A 14,150-nucleotide genomic window follows, 5' to 3' on the forward strand; every position below is an offset into this window, starting at 1 on the left:
CCCAAACCTGGACCAGTCAAGGACTCTGTTTTACAAACCCCACAGGCAGAAGCTCAGCGAGGCAGAGGGGTGTGCCCAAAGCCGGGGGGGGGGGGGAGAGAGAGAGAGAGAGAGAGAGAGAGAGAGAAGGAAAACACCGTGGGGGACTGGCAAAGGACGAAGGCCTCTTTGGGGGCTCCCTTCCCCTCCGAGAGCCTTTACCCCAAAAGGCCCGCCTCTCCCCCTCCCCTTCCCGGCCCGCGGCGTCCAATGGGCTGCGCGGAGCGTCACTTCCCGGCGGCGGCGGCGAGCGGCGGGCGCCCGGGCGGGGGGCGGCGGCGGGGGCGGGGCGGCCGGAGGAGGCGTTGGCAGCCGGTAGGGACCCACGCGGCGCCGCGGCCCGCCTGGCCTGCAGCGCTCCCACCCCCGGCGGCGACGGCACGATGCCCTTTGACTTCAGGAGGTGAGTGAGGCGCCCCCGGCCCCCGGGAAGCCCCCTCCGCGGGCGCAGGGGTGCCTGGCGCGCCGCGGGTTCCTCCTGCCTGGCGCGCAGAGCGGCTCCCGCCCCGTGCATGCCTCGGCAGGCCCTCGGGACCCCGGGCCGGGCCGCCCGCCGCACACAAAGCCTGCCCGAGCCGTGGAGGGCCCCCTCGTGCAGCCCCCCACCTCTGTGGGCAAAGCCACCCACCTCGGACCGCCCCCTCTTTTCCTCCCCGGAGCCCCCTCCCCAGCCTGCCCGCTCCCCAGCCGGTCTCACGCTTCACAAATATGCACCCCCCCCCCCACAATCTGGGACACAGATCCCCCCCCCCAGTTGGGAGCACACAGCCTGCCCCTTCCTCCCTCTACAGAGCCCCCTTGCGTGGACCCCACCCCAGCTGACAGGTGCGTCCTGGGCACCTTGAAGGAGCCCCCCAGGGTCTGCAGCGCATCCCGCCAGCGGGGCAGCTGGGGGTTTAGGTTACCACAGGCCCAGGCTGCCCCCGCTGGGCAGAGCAGGAGGCCTGACCCCCAGCCAGTCCTGGGCCTGGGCGCTGGGTATGGGGGCGCCATGGCGAGGGGCAGAGGCCCTGGAGCCTGGGGCAGCGCTGTGCAGAGGGCCCAGAGCCTGCGGCCTTGGCGTCCTCCAGTCATCACAATGGGCCCTTTGTGGGTCCAGGGCCTCATGGTCCGAGTTGTGTGGGGTTAGGCCTCGGGAAAGCCTGCCTGGGAAGGGGTCTCCACCAGACTTCCCCTTGGGCCATGGAGCCCCAGGGGAGGCCCTGGCCTGAGGCAGCCACACCGTGGGTGTCCGGCCGCGACACAGAGGGCTGGTGTGGGCAGGGGCTGAGTTAGAGGCCGGCTCTGCCCCCTCCGCCCAGAACCTGGGCGCGTTCTGGAAGTCAGGGAGCAGGCTCGGGGTGCAGACCTCCCCTGGCTGCTCAGCTGGGTGACCCGGGCAAGTGTCAGCCTCTCTGTCACCACCTGCGGTTTGGGGCTACGCACAGACTCCCACCTGTGAGGACGGAGGGCCCGAGCAGCTCTTACTCAGGGCCTGTACGGTTTCCAGCCCACAAGTGGGGGTTGGTGGGTGAGAAGCTTCTCCGCCAGCCCATTTCCTTGTCCACAGAACAGGGGTCCCGGTGCCCAACCCCCAGGAGGGAGCCCTCCCTCCCTGACCGCCCCGTCCGTCCCTCCCTCCAGGTGTGAACCAAGTCAGGGCCAAGTGACAGCCTTTTCTGGAAGACAGACCTGGCGGTGACCCCCATGGCAGGTGGCACAGTGGGGGTTCGGCCTGGAGAGGTGATTGGCCTTGGAGCTCTCGCCCTGGCTGACGTGGTACCCCAGCCTGCCCTGGGCACCGATGCCATCTTGCAAGCATCTGCCAGCTTCCTGGCCCTTCCATGCAGCCCTGAGGCTGGCACTAGGGTCTCAGACAAACGCTTGCAGACGCAGGGCCATTTGGAACAAGGAAAGTCCCCTCTGATGGAAGCAGGGTCTGTCCTCATGCTGACATTCAATCCGGGCTCTAAGACCTGGGATTCCTGGATCCCAGGAATTCCTAAGACGTGGATTCCTGGGCCCACAGAGCCTCCCCCTACCCAGGCTGATAATTTCTGCCCCTCCTCCATCCCCATGTGATTCAGTGATGTTTGACCTTGATGGAATCACTGCGTTTGATCATTTAATCCCTTTTCTCTGTGCCTAATCCCCCATCTGCAGATGAGAAAGTTGAGGTTCCAGGGTCTTGCTCTGCACCTCACGGGTGCTAGACTGACGGGTGGGCCCGGGGCCCCAGGTCGCACACAGCTCCTCACCTGGTGGCCCTTGAGATGCACGGTTCAGGGCCAAGGGGGTCCCGGCTTCATGCAGCGCTTTAATCGATTGCTTGAGGGCGTGGGCTCACCACCTAACAGGGAAAGTGGGCTCAACACTTCACATTCCCACCTCGGAGCATGAGCCACTTGTGCCCAGGAACCTGCAGTTTCTAAGATCTGTTGCCTCCAGGGCTCAGGTGCTAAAGAAGGTCCCACCGTCCCAGACCTTTCCTCCTCTTCATGTTGACTCATCAAATGTTTACGGTGCTCAGCCCTCTGCCACGTGTCCCACGTGCGGGGCCTGGAGACACGTGGCCCTGCCTCTGAGCACTGGAGGGGAAGGGGGGCGGGCGTAGGGCATTCGCCCAGGAGTAGGGGTGTGCATGGGGCAGTCCCCCTGTACAGGCACTGTGGGGTGCGGTCTTGTCATCTGTGAGAGGGACTTTTAATCTCATTTTAAATCAAAGGGAGGAGAGACCGTTTGCCCAGGGCCATGGTGAGCTGGTGGGGCAGGGATTTGAACTCAGGACTGTTAGCTCTGGAGCCTTCATTCTGGGATAGAAGGGAGGGTTTGGAGGGTCCCACAACCCTGTCACTTCTTTTAAGAGCCGTGGGGAGTGGAGAGGGGCATATTCTGATTGGACCCCCGCCCCCACCCCCCCACTTCAGGGCCTGGAAGAAAACCAGGCTTCCTGCTCAGTCTGCTCTCCTTAAACAACCCCAGGCGGAGGTTGTCCTTCCTTTATCAATACTCCTTGTTTTCTTATTGTCTATGGCAGCGGTTCTCAACCTGTGGGTCATGACCCCTTTGGGGTCGACCCTTTCACAGGGGTTGCCTAAGACCACCGGAAAACACATATATAATTACATATTGTTTTTGTGATTAATCACTATGCTTTAATTATGTTCAGTTTGTAACAATGAAATTGGGGGTCACCACAACATGAGGAACTGTATTAAAGGGTCGCGGCATTTGGAAGGTTGAGAACCGCTGGTCTATGGGGTCTTGTCAGCTTCCCTCCTGTGTCTTCATCTGTGAAGGGGGATGATTAAATGAGAGCAGTGGAGAGGATTAAATGAGATAATGTATGTTCAGCATGTCTGCCGGAGGGAGCTCCCAATACATTGTGGCCACTACTCTCATTATTTGTGTTATCGAAGCAACTCTGTTTCCTACCACTATGCAATTCACTTGATTATTATGCTCACTTTCTTTCTCCCTCCCATTGAGACGGAGCTGCCTAGGGCAAAGATTTGTATCTGTCTTATTTATTGGTAATTCCTAGAACCGGGCCTGGACCCTTGGAAATGCCTCACGAGGAAGCCAAAGGCATGGCTGCGGTTTGGTAGCCAACTCTCTCTCCCCCGGGCAGGTTTTCAGCTGTTGGTGATTTTCCTCCTCCTTTCCTTGAATTTGCTTGAAATTGTTGGGGGTGGGGGAGGAGGCAGAGTGCAGAGGGAGGATCCTGGGCCTTCAGAGATTACTTGTGTTTGCTTTGCTCTGCTGCGTTGCTTCAGTCATCGCTGAACGCTGCAGGTGTGGAACTGGGCTTGTGACCCAGATCCGGGGGCGTTGGCCCAGACCGGACCCAGTTCCTGCTGGCGGGGGACGGGTACCACCTGCTGCCCCCCCCTCAGCCTGGGGCGGGCGATGCGGGCGGTTCCTGCAGCCCAGGCCCAGGGAGCCTGAGCCCTGCTCTCAGGGAGGCATGTGCCCTGATGGCAAATTGAACCGTGACCTCCGGGTTCACAGGTCACTGCTCAACCACTGAGCCACGCTGGCTGGGCAACCGTTTTTTTTTTCTCCCTACACTAACCTTGTGGTCTGACACCCGATTCTGAAATTGCCTTTAAAGACCGCCACTGCGGTCTCACGCCAACATAGGGCATGTCACCCTGGACGGTCCAGGCTTCCCTGGACACAGAATGAGATGGAGACTCCACTCCCTAGGGCCTCCCCTAGGCTGTTTGGGCTCTTGGCCGCAATGCCATAATATCTTGAGACAGGGCTTTAGCCAGCTGTGGCCTCGTCAGTGCCTCTCCCCATCTGGTAATCCTTTCAGACTTTATTTTGGAGTGGCTGTAGGCAGCTTTCCTCGGGCATCGATTGGCTAGGCAGGCAGGGAGAGAGGAGGGCATTGGGGTGAGGCCTCCCCACCATCTGCATCTCTGAACCTCGACTCTAGCTGAACGGGAGCCACCGGAGGGGCTTTCAAAGTCCCCAAACTCAGGCTGCACTCCAGACCCAGTGGTCAGGACCCGGGGAAGGGGCCCAGGCATCGGTTTTTATAAGCTCGTCGAGTGGTGTCAGTGCACAGCCCAGACTGAGCAGATTGTCCTAAACCCAGAGAACTGACAGCGACCTTGGCCTTGGAGTCCGGTCCCACCTGTCACTCCTGGGTGACTTCTGGCGAGCCAGTTCCCTACTCTGAGACTTCTCTCACCAGTCGAGTGGTCAGTAAGGGGTCTTACCTAGCCACTGATGCCCTTACGTTGAAAGTGTGGTCCCCAGACCAGCAGCTGCAGCATCGCCGAGCTTGTGAGAAGGGCAGTCTCCGGACCCCCCGCCCCCTCCCTGAGCCTGCACCTAGGCTAACGAGGCTCCCTGGTGATTGGGGTGCCTCGCCCCGTGGGACTGACTTGACTTAGCATCTCCCAGTCTGTGCTTCTCCATACCCTGTCCCCGCTTAGAGAGTCACAGCATGTGCTGAGCTGACATACTAAAGGCTCTGAGAAGGCCTGCATGAAAGGAGCCAGAGTCACTCGGTTCAGCCCCGCTTTTGCCAAACTTACTGTCTAAGTCACCCTGTTGCTCATAGAGCGCTGGGTACCATTTCTCAGAATGAGGTGTGGGGAACAGCCCTAATGGATCCTTTAAGGAAGTGGTAATTAGCCTAATTGTCTGTTGTCAGCTTTTAACATTTAGGTCTGTGGATTTAATTACGTTGGTTGCATATGCAGAAAAAGTACAGGTCGGCACAGAACCTCCAACACGACTACGCATTCGGTTAAAAAAATCCCCGCCCTCGGGGGAGGCAGGAAGAACTCGGGGTTGCACTGCCCACAGCGAGGACGTAGGCAGAGCGCTCTCTAACCCCCGGGCTGCTGGGGGCACAGCGCTATCGCGGTTTTAAGCGCAGGGAAACGGCGCCTCAGAGATGCTGGGTCACACCTCGGTACCTCACAGGGCCCAGGGGACCTGCGTACACCTGACAGTGCCATTCGCCCCCTTGAACCTGGCGAGCAGCACAACCTCCGTTGGAAATGGACTGAATATTCTTAGACCCCATTGGAGACGAGAGGCCTGGCTGTTAGTAAATGTAAGTCTAGTCGGGGGTCCCTGACGCACTGGGACTGGTGCTGAGACAGTCCCTGCAGGAGGTTAACTGTCCCTCACGTGCTGGCCTGGGGCTTGCATCTCAGGAGGGAAGGAGGCAAGCTGACCTCCTGAGTGAGCCTGGCGGTCCCCCTGCTCGGGGTGCGCTGAGCACTGTGCCGGGCATGTCATTGGGCTTAAAGGCCACCCCGTCCCGAGAGAGAGAGATGATTATTAGGAATTTATTTTAATTTTTTAAAATTATCCTACAATAGAATTGACCTTTTTTGGTGGTGTACTTATCTGTGAAATTTAAGACATTATATCATGTAACCACCCCCTGATCTAGATACAGGACAGTTTCAGCAGCCCAAGAAATGTTATAGTCACACTATTTTAAAAAAAATATATTTGTATTGATTTCAGAGGGGAAGGGAGAGGGAGAGAGAGATAGAAACATCAATGATGAGAGAGAATCATTGATCGGCTGCCTCCTGCACACCCCACACTGGGGATCGAGCCCACAGCCGGGGTACGTGCCCTGACCGGGAATCGAACCCCAACCTCCTGGTTCATAGGCTGATACTCAGCCGCTGAGCCACGCCGGCCAGGCGATAGTCACACTGTTGCTTCCGTTTTAAAAAATGGTAGTAAGAACGTTAAGGCGACCCTCTGAGCCAGTGTGTCAGGGCACAGCAGTGTGGTCAACGCGGGGCAGAGTCGGCGAGCAGGTCTCTAAACTGACGTGTCCTGTGTGACCGAAACCTCAGAGCCGTCGAGCAGCGTCCCTCTTCCCCCAGCCCGACCCCCTCGGTTCCACTTTCTGCCTCCGTGAGCTTGACTGCTTTAGGTGTGTCCTGTCAGCGATACCGTGAATATCGGTCCTTCTGTCCCCTCGCAGACCGCCCTCCAGGTTCATCCGTGTTGTATGTGGGAGGGTTCCTTTGTCGTCAGGCCGAGTGTTACCCCCTTGTATGTGCATGTCAGTGTCTTTATCCGACACAGTTAGGTTGCTTCACGTTACTGTGAATAATGCTGCAGTGAACATGGGCTGCCTGTATGTCTGCAAGGTCCCCATTTCAGTACATTTGGATAAAAACCCGGTCATGGGATTCCTGGGTCATATGGTAGCTCTATTTTTAGTTTTTGAGGGGCCTGCAGACTGTTTTCCACCGGCAGGGCACAAGGGTTCCCTTCTCTCCACAGCCTCGCCAGCAGTTGTCGTTTTGTTCATGTTGACAGCAGCTTTCCTAGCAGGTGTGAGGTGACCTCTCATTGTGGTTTTTATTTGCTTTTCCCTGGTGACCAGTGACGCTGAGCGTCTTTTCATATGCATGTCGGTCACCTGTGTGTCTCCTTTGGAGAAATGCCTATTCAAAACTTTGCCCAGTTTTTTACTGTTTTTGATTTTCTTTTCTTGTGTTTTTATTTTGTCTGTTTTTGCGCTATGCAGTTGAAGGAGCTTCTTGTATATTTTGGATAGTAACCCCTTTTCAGGTATATGGGTTTCATAAAGAACAATTTTTCACTCTGTTCATTGTTTCCTTGACGAATTCCGTTTTGAAGCAGGGAGCCAAGGCCGGGACGTGACTGGCCCAGGGCAGGCCGCTGGGAGGTCAGGACCGGGACTGGAACGCGGCGATTCCTGAGCCGGGGGCTTCAGCAGGTGTGGCCCTGCCTCGCTGATACCTGCCTCGCTGATACCTGGCCGTTGCTGATTTTCATGGCTCCCCCCAGGCCTTCCCTCCCCGCCACCAGCCGCTGACGTACAGAATTTCACCAAAACGCCCCTTGAGAACTGTGTGGGCCGCAGGTGACTCGGGGGCTGCTGTGAGGTTCTGCGGGTCCAAGCGTACATTCCTCGTGTGGAGACAGTGTCTCCAGATCTTCGGGGGAACGTGCTCCGTGCTGGGCTGACCCTGGCCGCCTCGGAACGGACCTCATATTGTGCTTGTGCAGCCAGTCTGTCTGGATTCGGATCCCTTCCCCGTGTTGACCCGCCGTGGGACCCTGGACAGGACCCCGCCTCTGTGTGCGTTGGTTTTCCTCATCTGCATATTGGGTGCTCACCCTTTCCTAGCCTGCTTCCTGCGATCCCGCATGAGATGGGCTTGTCTGGATGCTGGACAGATGTGCTTAGAAAATGGGATTGTGTTTGGCTCAGTGGATAGAGCATCGGTCTGTGGACCAAAGAGTCCTGGGTTCGATTCGGTCAAGGGCACGTACCTTGGTGGCAGGCTCCTCCCCGGCCCTGGCCCTGGTTGGGGCACGTGCTGGAGGCAACCAATCGATGTGTTTCTCTCTCTTTCCCCTCTCTCTCCCACACTCTAAAAGTCAATAGAAAAATATCCTCGGGTGAGGATTAACAAAAAAATAAATAAAAATAGAAAAACAAATAAAAGAAAATGGGATTGTGTTTGCCTCCTCCTGGCCTTGCCCGGCAGCATGTGCCTGAGCTCCTCACCTGGGGGACATCAGCCGGGGCCTCGGGCACGTGGGCGTGCTGAGACCAGGGTCTCTGGGGTTTGCAGGGCCAGTGATGAGCTCACGTGGGGACCCCCGGGAGCTTAGACCTGGAGCCCGGCTCCCCTCTCTAAGGGGCACCTGCCTGGTGACTCCAGACAACAACCCAGCTGCCCCAGGCCCAGGGAGGCGCCGCGGTGGGCAGGGAGGGGCGGCTGCCGTCCAGCTCTGTGGCTGGCTGTCCGCCGGCAGAGTCCCCAGCTTTTCAGGAAATGTGACTATGATTAGCAGTCGCTTCCAGTTTCATTTTGAACATCATGTTGGGCCAAACCAAACCTTGCTGAGGGCTGACGACAACCTGCGGCGGGCGGTGTGTCACAGAGGCTGGCCAGGTGCACAGGACGCGGGCAGATCCGCAGACGCCTGGGACGGGGCTGTGGGCATGGACTTGGAGCCGAGGCAGAGGAGTGAGGGACTCTCGGGTGTGGGCAGAGGCAGCCTGGGGCTCCCCTCCTCCCGATGGCGCTGGGATGGCACCGCCAGCTCTGCCAGTGGACCTGACGTTCCTCTTCGGCCAAAGCCCAGTCTGAGTGACACTCCCTCGCTCCAGGTCCTCGAACACCTTCAGCCCCCGGGGCGTCTCTTCCGGGGACTTCCCAGGGCCTGCGTGGTTGCAGCCGTGCCCACCGTAGTGCCCACCTGTCCAGTGGCCGGCTAAGGTCCTCCTGGACTCCCTCAGTCCATCCTCGCCTCAGGTAGGACCCCCGTGTTCTTCCATTTAACGTGATGAGGATGCAGGGCACAGAGATGGGGCGGGACTTGGTCAAGGTCCCCCAAACCGCGGATGACATCACTGAGACCCGGGCGCTCGCTAGGGATGCCAAAGGCTTTCTTATTAACCACACGCTCGTGCCCCGGAGCCTTATCGCCTTGATTTCCGGGGGCCCTTTCACAGATACCAGCTGCCACCTACTGAGCCGTGTTTATAGTTTGTTGACCATTTCCTGTGTCGTGTGCGTCTTTGTGGGCAGCGCTTCCCGCCACGTGCCTGCCAGGGAGCAGGCAGCGGGGTGCAGCCCTTCCTGTGGGGGCTGCCATCCTGCCCTTTCTCAGCCCGTCTCTGGAGCCCCCATCCACAGGCCAGGCGCTGGCAGGACCGTTGGGGTCCTTCGTTCACTGAACATGTTTATTGAGGGCCTACTGTGTGCCAGGCACTGTTCTAGAAGCCGGGGGTATAACATCGAGCCAGACAGGCAACTCCTGCCCCCAACCTCGTGGGACTTCTGTTTTAGTTTCAGTATTTTGCTTCTCTTTCTCTCTTTTCCCCCTTTTTAAAAAAATTAAATACAGTTTTAATTTTGGGAAAACTTGGATTTGCAGAAAAGTCGAAAGGATAGTTCCGATCCCCCATCCGGGTTTCCCCATGGTTCACAGCATACGTTCCCACATTTGCCACAACTAAGAAATGGATGTTGGTACATTATTATTATTATTATTATTATCTGAACTCGTGCTTGACTTGGATTTTACCCGTTTTCCGCAGGTCAGATCCAATCCAGCAGCCCCACTGCGCTCACTGGTCGCGTCTCCCCGGGCCCCTCGGGTCGGGGAGAGTTCTGGCTCTTCCCGCCCTTGGCATCTTGGGGAGCACGGCCCAGGGATCCTGCGGAATGTGCCCCGGTCTGGGTTTGTCCAGTGTCTCCGGCTAATTAGGCCGGGTTGTGGGTGGGGTGCCCTTCCCAGCGTATCCCGACACCCACGTGACCTCATTGGTGGCCGTGACCTTCAGCACCAGGTTCAGGCAGCCTCCCAGGCGGCCCCCTGTGTCGGTGCTCTTTCCCCACCTGTACACGGGCCGCCTCGGTGAAGTGGACCGCCAGCGTCTGTAGTCCCGGTGCGGCTTCACGTGACTTAACCGCCTCTTTCCGCACCGTGTGTCACTGCTGAGCCGGGACCCTCCTGGCTCTGAGTGGTCTGACCCCCTCCCCACCCAGTGTTTCCATTGCACCCCGAGCCTGTGAAAGAAGAGGGGGTGGCAAGGCCCATAGGAGCCTTTTGTGAGAGAAGACTTGAAAGGACTAGATGCGTTTCACCCAGCGCAGGGGCGTGTTTTAACGAGTGTGCTCGAGACCTGTCCCAGAGTCTTTAGGCCCCTTAGGTAGACAGAGCGGGGGCCCATCTGTGGATCCAGGAGGTGGCTCTTAGCTCCGGATGAGCCAGCATCTCCCCACCGTCTCCTTGTGCTAAAATCTCTCCTGCTCTCACCAGCCGCAAGTAGCACCTCCTCCGAGAAGCCCCCCCTGTTCTTCCAGAGGGGCGATGCTCCCCCAGCTGCACCAGGCTTTCCCAGAGCCCTCTGACCGTGCTGCCCCTCCTGTACCCATCTGGCTCTGTGCCATGCACCTCCCTTGCTCCCTTCCTGTCTTACTCGCTGGGCTCCAGGCCATGAGGTCACAACCCAGCCAGGGGCTGGCACACAGTCAGGGCATGCCAATCCCTGGGTGAGGTGCTCAGCGGAGGCTGCGTGGCACTGAGGCAAAGCAAGGGATGTGAGCGTGTTCGACGGGCCTGGGTTCAAGTCTCAGCCACTCCTTCTTAGATGTGTGGTGCTGGTAAGACTCTTTGCCCCTCTGGGCCCCGGTTGCCTTAATGAAAGTCAAGCCGAATAGTAAATACTAGCAGTGCCTGGCTCCCAGGACTGTCATGAGGATTAATTGAGCTCATCGCTGCAAAGCCCTTAGGACTGTGCCTGGCATCTGTTAGGAGCTTAGTAATTATTTGTTACAGAATAAAGCACCAGAAATCATAGGAGATTTCTGGATTGGCCGGAAATTGGTCTCGAGATGCCTCCTTAGATTAGCCTAAGTCAGCTAATTCCCATGAACCTGAGATCTCAGTGATTTAATGCAACACTAGTTCATTTCTTGCTCACGGACAGCTCCACGGTGGGCGGGGATGCTCTGCCTGTTGCCTGTCCCCAGGGACCCAGGTTCTGTCCATCCTGTGGCTCTGTCTGCCTCCAGGGTGTGCTCCTGGCCTGGCAGTGGGTGGGGGGGAGAAGGGAGGACAGAGGGTTGGGTGGAGGGTTAGAATGTGGCGCCATCGTGTCTGTCCCTGAGCTGGGACCTGGCCTCACCCTGTTCCAGGAGCGGCCGGGAGATGTGGTCCAGGAGGAAGAGAAAAGGGGGGCTTGACGCGTGCGTCACCGTCTCTGCCGTGGTAACCTGAGTCCGTTTTCAACCTTCCGGTACCATCTTCAGACTTTTGGGGCCTATTTCTAAACAAAGCGGGCTGTTTACTTAGTCATTTTTCTTTAAACGGTTCCGTTTTTTTGAAGTTAACATTTTTATGTGGAAAAGATCACTTTATAACATCTTTGAAAATGAGAAAGTAGTACCGTCTGCTACAAATAGATAGAAATCATGGCAGGTTGTGAGGTCGCTGCTAGCCAGTGCCTGCCGGAGCCGCTGGGGCTGTGACGACTAACGGGCTACCAGCCACCGCTGGAGAGCTGAGCGGCGAAGACCGGGTCGTGTGCTGCCCTGAGACCTTCCCTTGGATGTCCTCGGCGTTCTCAAACGAGAACCCTACAGGGACGACCCCCTCACTGTGACATCTGATGTCACTTAACCAGCAGGTCCCCATCCTGCCCTGAAGTCACCCCACGTCCCGCCGGTGGGTGGCTTGGGTGCCACGCTTTGGGAAACGCTGGCGTAGGGAGCAACCAGCACGCACAGACAAATCCGGATCCTGGTGCAGCAGGGAAAGGGGGTGAAAATCGCCCTTTCCCCTCGGAGCCCTCGTCACTTTACAGTTTGTACCTTGACCTGCGAGGGAGGAATTAAGGGTGTCACTTCACCGAAGGGGAAACTGAGACCCAGAACAGGGCATGCTGTGCCCCCTCTCCCCACGGGCGCACCGCAGACTGAGCGTTCTTTCCACTGTCCTGGCTGCTGCCTGGCCTGGGCAGGCTTCCTGCCAGGGGTGCGGCCATGCGGGACGTGGTCCTGTGTATTCACGCGGCTCCTCCCATCTCTCTGTCCCCGTTCCCATCGCCTGCCGGGTCCCCAGGAATGCCAACCTCCGGGTCTGCTCCGAGGAGCCAGGAAGCCAGAAGGCGGTCCTGGGCGTGCTTGGGAACTTGCTGCCCATTTGCTGGCCCCGTGGGTGACACAAGATGCCCTGTTCCGGGTGACAGCATCCGTGGGACTGCTCGGCTGGTGCTATTGAAGGGAGGGCTCCCCAGGTGTCAGGTTTGTCTTCCTGACATTGTTTTGTGCTGCTTGATTCTGGGTGGAGTCCACCAGTGATTTGTTCTCTCCTGTACTTCCCTGCCCCCATGTCCCACCCACCCCAAGTTACACCAGCACCAAGCCCCACCCTTTGAAAATACGCAGGAGGAGGCCCCGGATCTAAAGGTATTGTCATTCCTGTTGTGGGGACAAAGAGGTTGAGGCTTAGGGAATCGGGGAGTTTGTATATTCATTCATTCATTCATTCATTCAAAGATTTATTGGGGAGGTTTTCAGGGACAAAACAAGGAAGAAAGAGGCAGGAAGGGAGGGGCCGGTCAAGTCAGAATCAGATCCGGAGTCTGCTCCCCCCGCCCCCGCCCCCAGACCTTCTACCTCCCCAAAAAAGAGTTTGGAGCCCCAAGTGAGATGAGATTCCCCTCATGATCTGGCGAGCAGTGCAACTCCACCCAGATTGGGGGCTTTGTTGCCATACCTCTATGTTGGGAGAATGTTCCCAGATTTCTCCTAAGGGTGTAAGAGAGGAGTTGATTCCTTAGCAGTGTGAGTGGGACATGTTCCCCCTGGACTGTGTCCCGAGGAATCGGGACATCAGCCAGGACTCGGGCCCTGACCACAGGAGCAGTGAATGGCCAGCTGCCTGTCCGAATGGGAGTGACCAAGTCACCCCCATCCCCGCTGGCTCCACGGGCTTGGAATGGCACGTTAGCCCCAGCATCGGAGGAAGCCGGGGGGGGCGGGGGGGGGAGGAGACACCTGGCATTCCACCTCCAACCCAGCCTGGGGGTTACGCCTGACTGTTTTCATTTTGAGGAAACAGGGGCCCAGAGAGGTTGAGGGCCTGGCCCAGAGCCACACAGCTGGCGAAGTAACAGAGCCCAAGCCTTAGACTCGAGACTCTCACCCCCAGCGAGTGACGCGCTCCGATGGCGCCCCTGTCCCTGTCCCTGGCAGTCCGGGTGCGCCCATTTCTCAGCTTCAGTGAGCAGGTTTGTTTTCCTTCTTACCTGGGCCCGGGGCTGCCCCACCCCCACCCGCAGTCGGTCCAGGTGGCCCGAGGTGGGCCTGGGAATCACCGAGCAAGTGTCCTCAGTGCGGCAGGACCAGGTGCGTGGGGGAACCCTGAGCAAGGGCACCCCGTTATGACTCAAGTGTAATCCTGGGACCCAGCCCCACAGATCCTCAATGACTGAGTACGTTGCATGAACGCATCGTCATACGGGACTGGAGTTTAGGAAGCCCTTCGGAGATGGTGTGTTGTGGGGTGATGGCTTTCTCTGCAGATGAGCAAACAGGCTCAGAGGGTCAGGCAGCTGGAGAGGGAGGGGGGGCAGGAACGCGGCGCCCGAACGTGAATCCAGTACCTTTCCCTAGTTCACCGCAGGGCGCGTCTGCATCTTGGTGAGTGTCAGGTCCTCAGAGCCCTCCCGTGACACTGACATGACCGTGGGTTTGGGCCCTTTGTCCCGGAGGCAGAGAACGGGACCTGACCCGGACTCCGCGCTCGGATGTTTCCGGAAGGAGGGAAGCGAGAAGCGCAGGTGCGAGGCCGCGGGGGTGGTGACGATGGGAGTCACTCATTGGCACCTCGGGGTGTCAGGCACAGGGCTACACCACGTGGGACCATCCTCAGATCTCACAACGAGACCGTGGAACGGGGCTCGCTGCCCGTCCATAGAGGGGGAAGCGAGCGGGAGGCATTTCTCCTAGGGTTGGCGTGTGCTCAGGTTCCGGGCTGATTAGAATCAGTGGCTGTGGGAGCCGGGAGGGCCTCGATGGAGCCGGCCCCTTCCGCTTGGAGCCGGGACCCACCGCTCCGAGCTGAGACCCTGCCCACGTTCA

General features: G+C 58.3%; 1 protein-coding gene across 2 annotated transcripts in view; it reads left to right on the forward strand.

Annotated features, from left to right (window-relative positions):
• Positions 1-325: 325 nt before the first annotated feature.
• Positions 326-14,150, forward strand: part of ERGIC1 (endoplasmic reticulum-golgi intermediate compartment 1) — an 85,294-nt gene continuing 71,469 nt past the window's right edge. For both annotated transcript variants that reach the window (XR_013996087.1, XM_081092929.1), the window contains exon 1: positions 326-442. Coding sequence is in view for 1 of the 2 variants with exons in the window: in XM_081092929.1 (XP_080949055.1) it covers positions 423-442 (20 nt within the window). In the remaining variant the exon portion in view is untranslated. The remainder of the gene's footprint in view (positions 443-14,150) is intronic.

Source organism: Myotis nattereri, assembly GCF_964212035.1.
Source record: "Myotis nattereri genome assembly, chromosome: 5".
NCBI lineage: Eukaryota > Metazoa > Chordata > Mammalia > Chiroptera > Vespertilionidae > Myotis > Myotis nattereri.